The sequence below is a fragment of the Colobus angolensis genome, unplaced genomic scaffold (assembly GCF_000951035.1).
Source record: "Colobus angolensis palliatus isolate OR3802 unplaced genomic scaffold, Cang.pa_1.0 Scaffold36, whole genome shotgun sequence".
In the NCBI taxonomy this organism is placed as follows: Eukaryota; Metazoa; Chordata; class Mammalia; order Primates; family Cercopithecidae; genus Colobus; species Colobus angolensis.
This window is the reverse complement of record NW_012116932.1, coordinates 5,575,207-5,588,614: the sequence shown is the minus strand read 5'-3', so window position 1 is coordinate 5,588,614 and position 13,408 is coordinate 5,575,207. Positions and strand designations below refer to the sequence as shown.

At 42.1% G+C, this 13,408-nt stretch overlaps 1 protein-coding gene across 2 annotated transcripts in view; it reads left to right on the top strand.

Annotated features, from left to right (window-relative positions):
* Positions 1 to 13,408, top strand: part of OXSR1 (oxidative stress responsive 1) — a 93,493-nt gene that overhangs the window by 32,159 nt on the left and 47,926 nt on the right. For both annotated transcript variants that reach the window (XM_011953317.1, XM_011953318.1), the window contains exon 4: positions 2,164 to 2,305. In XM_011953317.1, the coding sequence (XP_011808707.1) occupies positions 2,164 to 2,305 (142 nt within the window). The remainder of the gene's footprint in view (positions 1 to 2,163; positions 2,306 to 13,408) is intronic.

Sequence of the window (13,408 nt, the reverse complement as noted above, 5' to 3'; positions counted from 1 at the left end):
TTTTAGGTATTATGTTATAAACAGTGTTTATGATAATTTTAGGTATTACATTATAAACAGTGTTTATGATAATTTTAGGTATTACATTATAAACAGTGTTTATGATCAGTGTTAATATAATTGTTTTCTTACTAAGCAGTACTTATGTGACCTGGATTTCTTGAACAGTGAAACATGTGGCCCTTTGGTATAATCGCTTTGCTTTGGGGATTAATGCGTGGTTGATTAAGCAGAACAAACTTCTTCCTGAGGTCTCTCCCCTTCTGGATCACAAACTTATGAATTCCAGCAATGGAGAGGGGAAAGAACCACTGTAATAATGTGTTAGGAAAACCTGTCTGGAAGCTGTCTGGAGAGTGAACCTCTCTGGTTCACTCTCTTCAGAGAATAAACTGCCTATGTCCTATTGGAGGTGGAGAGTATTAGTGGGCAAGCCTCAGGGAGGAAGAGGGATCTGAGAATCTTATTCTCTCTTATCTGAACTTTCAACCAGTTTCTCTGTTTTCAACCCTTTCCTTCACTCCTTCCTCACATATGGTACTTGGTGTGTGTAGTTCTGAGCCTTTCTGGAGCTCTGGGTAGGGATCACTTTGTCCTAAATGGCATAGCTCCTCTGCAAGCACTGAAGTTCAGATTTCTCCACTGTGCTTATTTACTTTTTCTTTTTCTGCTATCTTCCAGAATATTGTTGCCATCTCTCTTCTGTTATCTTTCCTATTCTCTTTTTAAATTATGGGTTTGGCCGGGCGCGGTGGCTCAAGCCTGTAATCCCAGCACTTCGGTCAGGAGATCGAGACCATCCTGGCTAACACGGTGAAACCCCGTCTCTACTAAAAATACAAAAACTAGCCGGGCGAGGTGGCGGGCGCCTGTAGTCCCAGCTACCCCGGAGGCTGAGGCAGGAGAATGGCGTAAACCCGGGAGGCGGAGCTTGCAGTGAGCTGAGATCCGGCCACTGCACTCCAGTCCTGGCGACAGAGCGAGACTCCGCCTCAAAAAAAAATAAAAATAAAAATAAATAAATAAATAAATTATGGGTTTATGCCTTTTTAACTAAGTTTACCAAGTTAGTGGATTTTAAGTAGGAGCTAAAATAAGCTTGTGTTCAGTCCTTCATGTTTTTGAGAATTCCATCTTCTTTCTATGTATTTGGAAGTATATTTTTTCTTGTTAAGTGTGTGAAGCAAAAGTACCCAGTAGGGCAAGTTTTTAAGAGAACTGTGTAAGTGGTTGTTTTGATTTTAGTCTTGATCATTGAGGTCTTGTACCGAGAAATGGGTATTGAATATTTCTGTGCAGTCTTGTACCAAGGAATGGGTATTGAATAGTTTCTGTGCAGTCTATGTAAAGTTCTAAACTTCTTGGCACAGTTGCTAATATTGTTTTGTTTTGGTTCTGTGTTTGTTATGGGCCATTATACGACCAGAAATCTTACAAATTTTCACCAAACTTTTTACTGATTATAATCTTCAGTTTTGGTAGTCAGCACTGTGCTTTTAATTACCATATAGGTGTCTTTTCCTCGTCTGCCTTCAACCTTTAGTAGGGGCATTATTTCTTATCCTGGAAAGTTTAGGATTGATAACACGTCTGGACTGTTACTTAAAAATAACTGTAATTTTTATTCTTTTTGTATTTGTCTTTGCCTTAGCTATTTTATTTCTATAATTTATTAACCTGAAAAATAATTTTAGTCCTAAGTTAGTTTGTGTATGTATGTGATCCTTACCCTCCAAGTATTTCGCTCCTGATTTGATTGGCATTTCAATTGTATTTTTATATCTTTAGTCATACAGCAGTGCATATTCTAATCTGGTGTCAAAAGCCTGCATTGGTTTGTGGTACTGACGAGCATGGTTTACCTAGGGATTATTTAGGGGCAGTTAAATATTCTCTACTACCGCTTCAGATTCTCTCTAGACATCCAGAGGAGATGCTGGCATAATATACTATTTGAATATTAGCAGGCTACTTTTTGTTTTAGATTGGAATTGAAAATAAGTTACTAATTTTAAACTTCTGTATTTCCTCATATTTGCTGTTTTTTTCATTCCTACACAATTAAGTTTATGAAAAGGTTTACATGTGTTTTGATTCTAAAATGGATCTGAATTATATTGAATGATTTAGAGATTTTTAGAAAATTATATCTTCTGTTTTCAGGTTCTGTTCTGGATATTATTAAGCACATTGTGGCAAAAGGGGAACACAAAAGTGGAGTCCTAGATGAGTCTACCATTGCTACGATACTCCGAGAAGTACTGGAAGGACTGGAATATCTGCATAAAAATGGACAGATCCACAGGTATGTAAAAGACAACACTCTTGTGTTATATCATCTCGTTAAGGCCATTTCCACTCTTTTACAGAATCATGATCTCTGAGTGTTATCATAGCTCTTTGTATCACTAGTTTTAGTACACTGTGGTTAGAGTCTTAATTATACAGCTAGTAAACATTAAACAAGTACTTTAGTAAAACCAGAAAATATAAAAACAGGAAAAATTCATAATTTCTTATCAAAAGGCAATCACTTGATAACATTTTGGAATATTGCTTTCCATTTTCTTTTATATGGTTAAAAAATATCTAAAACAATACTGTATATGTAATTTTGTCTGTTGCTTTTAAAATTTTACATTATATCTTCAGTATTTCCCTAAATTATTAAAAACTTTTTGTAAAATAACTTTTTTAATTACAGCCTTTTTTTCTTTTTTTTTTTTTTAAACAGAGTCTGTCTTAGTCACCCAGGCTGGAGTGGAATGATCATAGCTCACTGCAACCTCAAACTCCTGGGCTCAAGTGATCCTCCCACCTCAGCCTCCTCAGGCTAATTTTTAATTTTCATAAAGATGGGGTCTCTCTATGTTGCCCAGGCTGTTCTTGAACGCCTGGTCTCAAAGCGATCTTCCTGCCATGGCCTTCTAAAGCACTGGGGTTACAGGCATAAGCCACTGTGCCCAGCCCTTTTTTTTTCTTCTTTAATAAATAAGAACTTTTTAATATTTCGTGATTCTATCTAAATGATCTGTCTTAGTAGCTAAGTGCTCTGTTTAGGTTTTGTGTATAGGCCCTGGCATACTATTGTGAGCTATGATTCCAATGATAATTTGATTTTTAGAGCCCTTGCAGTACTTTTCTAGTCTGATTTTTTTTCTCCTGGCACTGTGGGAACTTCCATTCAATCCTTGATCATGCCATCTATGGGAGTGGAGTGGATTTCCCTGGGCCAGTTGCTGCCAAGTAGAGAATACGTGGTAGATGCTGGACTCAGGACTCATGGGTCTGTGAGCATTCTCCTAGTCCCATCATGTGGCCTCCCACCTGGTGCCAGTGGGGCTTCCATTCGGTCCCTGTTGATATTGCCTGTGGGGATGGAAGGCTATTCCCTTGGACCACTCTTTGCTCCTGGGTGGGGAGTTGGGAAACATTGGACCTGCGTAGTCCTTTGCTGCTGGGTGGAGGGCTAAGAGATGCCAGCTGTGCCGACTGGTACTGCTGATGTGGGTAATGTGGGCCTACTGGCTGTACTGCATATGGGGGAGGGGATGAAGTCCCCTGTCTGCTCTTTAGGCATGGTGGGCTCTCCTGCAACTCCCAAGTATGGAGTCAGGAATGGGACCACCTATTAGATTTCTGCTGGACTGCCCCTTTTCTGCTCCTTTAGGCAGAGAGAGAACAGGCTGGGGGCTCTTTTTGATATATATCAGTCAATAGTTCTGGATTTCAGGGCTCTCTAATGCCCAGTCTGAGTTATAGCAGATTAAAGGAAAGCTCAGGAAACTTTTTTTTTAAACCTTTCCTATGATGCTGAAAAACTCAGGAAACATAATGCCATATTGTCGTTCAAGTTCTAAGGCCCGTAGCCACTCTGCGCTCCTCCTTTCTCCTTTCAGAGTTCTTTTATCATTGTCTGTTGGATTATTTCTGGGAATTTTAGATATATTTAAAGGGGAGGAACAGGGAAGCGTAAACCTACACCATTTGGTTCGGGACCAGAACTAGTCCCTCAGTTTGGAATGGAGGCAATTCTATTTAAATCTATTTTGTTCCTGGGTTCAGATTCTGAGTGTGTAGTGTGACATGTTTTTATATGATACATGGAGCCATTCTCCAAATATTTTATGTTTATATTGCTTTTAACATTGTGATGAACACTTTCCTCTGTGATTTTTATAATTTTTAAAAATCTGGCTTTCCATAAAACACATTTTAAAGAATCTTAAAAGACGTTGCCAAAGTGCTTTTCAGAAATGTAGTGATTTATGCATCTATTAGCAGTGCATAAGAATGGTAGATTCACTGGTCCCTTGCTAGCCTTGCCTATTAAAATTTTTAATTTACACATTTTGATATATGAAGAGTAGTATCAATTTTGACATCTTGGATTATTAGTGAGGTTGGACACAGATTTATATGAAGCAATTGGTATTTCCTGTTGTGACTCATCTGCTTGTGATTTTTGCCTGTTTTTCTTTTATTTTGAAATGGGGTCATGCTGTGTTGCCCAGGCTGGTCTTGAACTCCTGGGCTCAAGCATTCCTCCCACCTCAGTCTCACAAGTAGCAGGGATTATCGGCACATGTTACTGAGCCCAGCTCAACTTTTGCCTGTTTTTCTACTGGTATCTTCCTGCCTTTTTTTATCCTGAGCTTTTTATATATTAAAAATTACTCTTTCAGCTTGGCATGGTGGCTTATGCCTATAATCCCAGCACTTTGAGAGGCCGAAGTGGGCGGATTGCTTGAGCCCAGGAGTTTAATACCAGCCTGGGCAACACAGTGAGACCTTGTCTCTACAAAAAAGTTTTTAAAAATTATTCAGATATGCGCCAGGCATGGTCGCTCACGCTTGTAATCCCAGCACTTTGGGAGGCCGAGGCAGGCGGATCACAAGGTCAGGGAATTGAGACCATCCTGGCTAACACGGTGAAATCCCGTCTCTACTAAAAATACAAAAAATTAGCTGGGTGTGGTGGCGGGTGCCTGTAGTCCTAGCTACTCCGGAGGCTGAGGCAGGAGCTTGTAGTGAGCCAAGATCGCGCCAGTGCACTCCAGCCCGGGCGACAGAGCAAGACTGTCTCAAAAAAGAAAAAAAATTTATCCAGGTATGGTGGCGCACGCCTGTGGTCTCAGCTACTCAGGAGACTGAGGTGGGAGGATCAAGTGAGCCCCAAAGGTTGAATCTGCAGTGAGCTGTGATCATGCCATTACACTCCAGCTGGGGCAACAGAGCAAGACTCTGTGTCAAAAAGAAAAAAATTACTCTCTCCGTTTTTGTCTTTTAGTTTTGCTAAAGATGCTGTTTGGGACTTGGGCTCCAAACAGGCAACTTGTAGAACAAAGGGACAAGAGGGAGTCAGGTTATTAGAGCATGATTAAAATCTTGAAAACTGGATGAGGCTGATGGAAAATCAAGACAGGTCAGTGGATTAGTGATCTTTGAAATCAGAGTAGTCATAGTAGAGTAGTTGAACAGTTATCTCGAAAGATAGGAGAATGGGGTGTCTGAATTAGTAGTTTCATAATTGGGTCAGTTTTGGTGATAACAAGATAAAAAACGGAGGAAGTAGATGACCCAGGTAGAGTGGAGGAGGGGATCTTTAGAGATGGCATCAGTGAACTCAGAGGCAGGATATTACATGGATTGTCTCTGTGATTGTTAGTTTCTTGAGATAAGGCAAGATGACTTGGAAAGCAAGACTTAATGAACAACAAAGAGAGACAGAAAGTATAATATTAAAGCTGGATGGCATGAGTTTGAAGGGAACTGACTTTTCTTTTTCCTTTTTAGAGACAGATTCTCTCTCTGTCACCCAGGCTGGAGTGTAGTGGCATGATTGTAGCTCACTTGCAGCTGAAACTCCTTAGCTCAAGCAATCCTCCTGCTCCAGCCTCTCCAGTAGCTGGGACTACAGGCATGTGCCACCATGCCTGGTTGTGGGCGAAAGATTACCTAGGTGCCAAGGCAAGAGACTGAAGGCACAAACTGTTTCAGTATAATAAAGAACATAGTTAGAATAAGAATAGTCATAATACAAATTAGATATAGAGATGATCATGGACAACTATCAATTATTTTTATAAACATTATTAATCATTAGCTTTTAATATTACTCTTTGTTACATTACTAATATAATCTAGGAATAACCGGTGAGTATAGGGTCAGGTGCTGAAGGGGCATTGTGAGAAGTGACCTAGAAGGCAAGAAGTGAGCCCTCTGTCACGCCCCCATAAGGGCCACTTGAGGGCTCCTTGATCAAGCGGTAACGCCAGTGTCTGGGAGGACACCCATTACTTAGCAGACCACAAAAGGGAGTCTCCTTTCCTAGGAAGAGTCAGGGAACACTGTGCTCCACTAGCTTCTTGTGGAAGGCTAGATATTATCCAGGCCTGCCCGCAGTCATCTGAGGCCTAAACCCCTCACTGTGGTGTTGTGCTTCAGTAGTCACGCTCCTTGTCCATTTTCATGTTCCTCCCGTACTCCTGGTTTCTCTTTGAAGTTCGTAGTAGATAGCAGATAGTGATAGAAGGAATAGTGAAAGTCTTAAAGTCTTTGATCTTTCTTATAAGTGCATAGAGAAAACGCTGATGTATGCTGCCTTCTCTCTCTGCTTCGGCTACCTAAAAGGGAAGAGCCTGCTATCCTATGATCACATGACTTGCTTCACATTATCACTTAGAAGATTCACCCTGCTTACCCTGCCCCCCTTGTCTCGTATGCAGTAAATATCAGTGCGCGCAGCTGTTCGGGGCCACTACTGGTCTCTGCGTCTTGATGGTAGTGGTCCCCCAGGCCCAGCTGTTTTCTTTTTATCTGTTTGTCTTATGTCTTTATTTATTACAATCTCTCTTCTCCACGCACAGGGAGAACACCCTCTAAGCCTGTAGGGCTGGACCCTATACCTCGTTAATTAAAAAAAAATTTTTTTGTAGAGATTGGGTCTTCTTGTGTTGCCCAGACTAGTCTTGGACTCTTATAGACTCATAGTGGAACCACCTTGGTGGTCTTGGATAAGATCCTGGGGAATTCTCTGATTATGAGGCAAAGACTCTTTTTCTCTTTCCTTGCTTTCTCCCAAGCAAATGTAGTCTCTCTGTCTCTGGGCGGAGTTGTCTGGAGCTGGAGGAGGGATGACACAAGCACCCCTGTGGCCACCACCATTGGGACTGTCCTGGATCAGACTTGAAGACATCACAGCTCTGGGTCTCCCCCAGGGCCCATGGTAACCACTACCCAGTTATTTCTTATGTTGTTCAAGGCCTTAGGGCTCTGCAATCAGCAGATGGCAAAGCCAGCCAGGCCTGTGTTCCTCCTTTCAAGGCAGTGATTTTACCCCTGCCCTGGGTGGGTGCAGAGATGCCATCAGAGAGCCAGGGCCTGGAGTCAGAAACCTTAGGAATCTACCTGGTCCTCTGTTCTACTGCAGCTAAGCTGGCATCCAAACCACAAGACAGAGTCCTTCCCAGTCTTCCCTCCCCTTTCCACAAGTAGAGGAGTCTCTCCCCGTGGCCACCACTGCCCTAAGCTCATGGCAAGTACTGCCTGGCTACCCCCAGTGTTCAGTTGGGGCCCAAGAGCTCTTCAGTCAGCTTGGGGTGAATGCTGCCAGTCCTAGGACTCTCCCTTCAGGGTAGCTGGCTCCCCTCTGGCCCAGGGCAGGTCCAGAAATGCCATCCAAGAGCCAAGGAATTGGGGACCGCAAGAGTCTGCTTGGTGCTCTACCCAACCGTGGTCCAGTTGGTAACGAAGCTGCGAGACAAAGTTCCCTTTACTCTTCCCTCTTTTCTCAAACAGAAGGAGTCCCTCCGTATAGCCACCATAGCTTGGAATGTGTTGGGTCACACCTGAAGCCAGCATGTCTCTGAGTCTCACCTAAGGTCTACAGCAACTACTGCTTGGTTGCCACTGCTAATTATACAGGGACCAAAGGTTCCTTAGTTAGCAGGTGATGAATCCTACCAGAACTAGGTCCTTTTCTTTAAGGCAATGAGTTCCTCTCTGGCCCAGGGTGTGTCTAGAAATGTCATCTAGGAGCTAGACTCTGCCTGGTACCCTGTTCCACTGTGGCTGAGCTGATATTCAAGTTGCACAACAAAGTCCTCTACTCTTCCCTTTACTCTCTTCAAGCAGAAGAAAGGAGTCTCTCCCAGAGCTGCAAGTGTGCTGCCTGGGGTGGGGGGAAGGGGTGGCACAAGCAGTCCCTTGGCTGCCCCACTGGTGTCGCACTGGGTTGTGTGCTCTGCAAGTCCATTGGCTCCAAGTCCAGTACAGCACCAGAACTTGCCCAGGAATTGCATTCTTTGTAGCCTTGACTGCCTTACAAATTTATTTAGGACCCCAGAGCACTTTAGCCTGCAGAGGCGCGACTTGACAGAACTCAGGTTCTGACTGCTGAGATGGACAATTCCCCCTGGCTAGAGCCAGTCTAAGTGCTTCCTCCATGGGTGCTGGCTAAGTTCTACCTGGCGTTGCTTTCTGCTGTGACAGAGCAGCACTGAGTTCCAATATTGGCAAGCACAGATTCTCCCTCTGTGTCCTGTAGCTACTGCCAGGGGATGGGGAAGAGGTGGCATTGACAATTCAAGACTGTCTTTCCTATCACCATTAGTGTCTCTAACAGTGATATGAAGTTGAAATCAGGTACTGTGATCATTCACCTGAGTTTTGGTTCTTAGGAAGGTGCTTTTTCATGTAGGTAGTTGTTCAATTTGGTGTTTCTGTGAGGAAGATGATCAGAGGGTTCTGTTTGGCTGTCTTCCATTGGATTTTTCTGTGGGTTTAGAAATGAACATTTTCTAAGTTCAGTTTCTGTTTTCCAGTTTGCCTGGGTTTCGTTTTTGGATAGGCCCTTTTGTCTCCTATGTTCATGTGCACATCCTCAGGGTTGGCCAGGAGTGTGTGAATAGCAGGGGCCTCTTTGTCTCCACTGTGTGCCTTTGGCCAAGAATATGTTTGTCTCTATCTAGACTGCTACGACAGGCTAGTAGAGCCACTGTTGACCCGCTCCTGCTAGTCACTCTTCAGAATGTCACTTTAGTTGACAGTGTCACTGGCTATAGGTGTTGCCTACCATCTCCAATCAAAGGAGCCTCTTTTAACTGTGACAGAGAAGCTGCCAGTCTTCATGGTCTATCTGCCTTAGAACCTCCATGCTGACTGAGCTGGGCTAGGAAGTGTTGGGGCTAGTCCCAGAGCAGAACACCATAGAGTCTCAGTGTTCTTACCTGAAGTGCAGCTGTTTTTCAAGCATAAAATGTTTCTCAGGTTGATTTCCAGAGCACTGAAATGGTTGTGTTATCATATTTGTCCAGCTTTAAGATTGCTTTTTAAGGGGGAAGATTTATCTGTTTTCTTCACTCAGCTGTAGCTGAAAGACTTCACTCTTCATGTGCATTTGGTTGCCTTGAGATTGTCATAAGAAATAAATACATTTTTGTTCTATCTAAAGAAATTCCTAAAGAAAATCTCTAAAAAAATAGTTGTTATATTTTGTATTTGTAAAATTAATTTTGAAACAAAAAACTTTATATATTATCACATGCATGGGTAACACATTGCTATTATTAATCTTACTTTGCTGGTGAAAAAAGAGCTCTTATTAGGGGATTTGCAGAGCTTATACAATGGGTCTATAGAGTTTTTCAGTGGCTTATAAGCTAACTGAGGGCAATTCTGAATGGGAATTCCCAGGATAGTTTTAACAGTGACATTATGTCAAGGTAATGTTTTTGAAATGGCAGCATTTTAGGCCACTTTTAAAAAGGATGTTACTCACTTAGTTAAATGAGAGTTGATACATTATGCAAAGTAGATATTATAGTCATACAAAGTAAAGCAGAAACTGAATTTCTTTGTGAAATTCATATGATATGAATTTGATATGAATTGATATGAATTTGATATGAAATTGATATGAATCCACTCACTGCATTCTTAAAAAGAAAAAAAAAAGACAATGACCCTAAATGTATACTTCAGTGTATATTTTGGGTTAATTTTGCTATTCAGTATAGAAATTCTAGATTTGTAAAGGTTTAGGAAAAAGATACTTTCATCAGTGTTCTGAAGTAAAAACTTTGACTTGAAAAAATAGATATATGGATATGCTAAATAAAAGAGGACAACACAATATATTTAAAATTAATCTCAGTGGCAGACTAAAATTCTATTGAGTTAGTGACCAAAAAAATGTAACTGATATTAAGTCGGATACTCAGTTTCATTGATTAGCACAGTCTTTCTTAGCAGTCTTTAGAAGCAGACTCCCTAGATTCAGATCCCAACCCTGTCACTAATTGGATGACCTCTGGCAAGTTACTTAATCTCTTTTGCCTTATTTTCTCATCTGTAACGTAGGGAGCGATAGTATCTATCTCATAAAGTAGTTGTGAAGATTAAATGAGGTAATATGTACAGTGCACTTAGAATAGTATTTAGCACACAAGAATCAGTGAACAGTCGTCATTATTTTGTACGCCAGAGGGTGGCAAACCTTTTCTGTAAAGGGCCAGATAGCAAATATTTTAGACTTTGTGGGTGAGATGTTCTCTGTCACCACTACTTTGTTTTTCTGGTATGAAAGCAGCTATAGACAATCTGTAGCTGAATAGGCATGGTTGCATCTTTTACAGAAACAGGCAGTGGACTGGATTCAGTTTGTGGGCTGTAGTTTGCCAACCTCTGATTTACAGGGCTATAGAAGATTATTGTTTTTCTTTCACATAATAGTCTGGGCATAAATGACATCAGTCCAGTATGATGACTCCATGGAGTCAGGGACTCAGGCTCTGATTTTGTTGCTCTACTAGCTCTAAGTTCTTGCTTCATGACCCAAGTTGGTTTCCACCACATCCACATTCCAGCGGAAGGAAGGAAGGAAGGAAAGGGGAAATAGAGGTTATGCCATTTCCTATTAGCAGTGGTTCTCAGGACATTTAGCAATACCTGGAGCCATTTTTGGTTGTCACAACAGGGGCTGGAGTTGGGGAGTGGAATGTGCTACTGACATGTAATGGGTGGAGGCCAGGGATGCTGCTACATTTATCCTATCATGTCCAGGAAACCCCTCATGGCAGAATTACCCAGCCCAAATATCAGTAGTGCTGAGATCAAGAACACCTGTGTTAAGGGAACAACTAGGAAGTTGTAGAAACCACTTTTGTTCACATCACAGTGGCTAGAACTTTAGTCACATGGTTATATCTACTTTGCATGGAAGGCTGTGAAATATTGCCTTTCATCAGGATGGTCATGTCTGCAGTAAAAATTTCTTGCTTTCTTTGCTTTCCTCTCCCTCTCCCCTCCCCTCCCCTCCCCTCCCTTCCCCCACTCGGCTCCTCTCCCCTCCACTCCCCTCCCTTTCACTTCTGCCTTCCTCCCTCCCGCCTTCCCTCCCTCCCTTCCTTCCTTCCTTCCAGACATTGAGGGCCATTTAGTAGTCTGTGGCACTTTTTTCCCCCAAGATTACTTGATGAACATGGAATCAGAACTGAGGTAGTTAATTGAATTATGTTAATTGCTAATATCAAGGTATGCATACATAGATTTATCATAATCCAGAGGACTGGAATTTTCTGTTTTTCAGGACTTTTTTTTTCTACTTAACAGTGCCAGAAAAAATATTCCCAAATGTTTCCTCTTTGGCCGTACCTCATTTTTAGTGATCTATTAACATGTTAACCAGGTACAAGAGCAATTGCTTAGGTACAGTTTTAGATGGAAATTCTTATTGTTTTAAGAGTACAGATGCTTCTCAACTTAGGATGGGTTTATTGGGACACAACTCCATTGCAAGTAGAAAATATAATTAAGTCAAAACTGAACCATCATAAATTGGGGACCCTCGATGTTTCCAGGATTCTTAGTTTATACATTATTCCTTAGAGTCAGTTGTTGTCATTCATCCTCATAAAAAGAAGTTTCTTTCTTTCTTTTTTTTTTTTTTAGAAGTTTCTTTTTCTTTGTAAGACTGAAGCAGGTTAGAAAATTTAGACAACTAGAAATTAATTACTCATTTTTTCCTAGAGTGGAATGGTTCTGTAGATGACTGATTTTTACCTATCATATATGGATTTTTTTAAAATGCTGTTATTCTAGGCTGGTCATGGTGACTCATGCCTGTAATCCCAGCACTTTGGGAGGCTGAGGTGGGTGGATCATGAGGGCAGGAGATCAACACCATCCTGACTAACATGGTGAAACCCTGTCTCTACTAAAAATACAAAAAATTAGCCGGGCGTGGTGGCACGCACCTGTGGTCCCAGCTACTCAGGAGGCTGAGGCAGGAGAATCGCCTGAACGTGGGAGGTGGAGGTTGCAGTGAGCCGAGATCACGCCACTGCACTCCAGCCTGGGCGACAGAGCGAGACTCCGTCTCAAAAAAATTAAAATTTAAATGTAAAAAATGCTGTTATTCTAAGAGTAACCCAGTTAAGGAGTGTGTGTGTGTGTGCACGCACATGCGTGTGCATGTGCATGTTTGGTGAGGTATGGTACCTTGCTTTTTTCAACATGTTCTGATTACTCATTGAAACCTCAGCTTTACGATTTGTAGTTGTCTGATTTTTTTTTTTTTTCTTTTATCAGTTACTTTTCTGGGCCTTTGCTTTCCTATTTGCTCTAGGATTAGGGTTAAACAGTTAATTTTTAAGATTACATCTTTTTGTGTCTTTTTTTTTTTGCCTTATTTGGTTATTGATTGATTGATTGACAGGGGCTCACTGTGTCACTCAGGCTGGAGTGCAGCAGCATGAACACGGCTCACTGCAGCCTTGACCTCTTGGGCTCAAGTCATTCTCCTGCCTCAGACTCTGAAATAGCTGGCCCACAGGGGCTCACTATTATGCCTGGCTATTGTTTTTTATTTTTGTAGAGACAGGGTCCTACGCTCTGGCATTGGGACCTTTTTAAAAGTTCCCCGGGTAATTGTAATGTTGCCTAGGCTGGTCTCAAACTCCTGGGTTCACGCAGTCCTTCTGCCTCGGCCTTCCAACGTGCTGGGATTACAGGCATGAACTGCCACATGCGGCCTCTTCTTTGGTTTCAATTGAGCATTTCATATGATTCCATTTCCTTTCCTCTCTTAGGTTATCAATTATACTTTTTCTTTTTTTTTTTTTTGAGACACAGAGTCAGGCTCTGTCGCCCAGGCTGGAGTGCAGTGGCGCGATCTCTGCTCACTGCAAGCTCCGCCTTCCAGATTCATGCCATTCTCCTGCCTCAGCCTCCTGAGTAGCTGGGACTACAGGCGCCCGCTACGACTCCCGGCTAATTTTTTGTGTGTGTTTTTAGTAGAGACGGGGTTTCACCATGTTAGCCAGAATGGTCTCGATCTCCTGACCTCGTGATCTGCCTGCCTGGGCCTTCCAAAGTGCTGGGATTACAGGCGTGAGCCACCGTGCC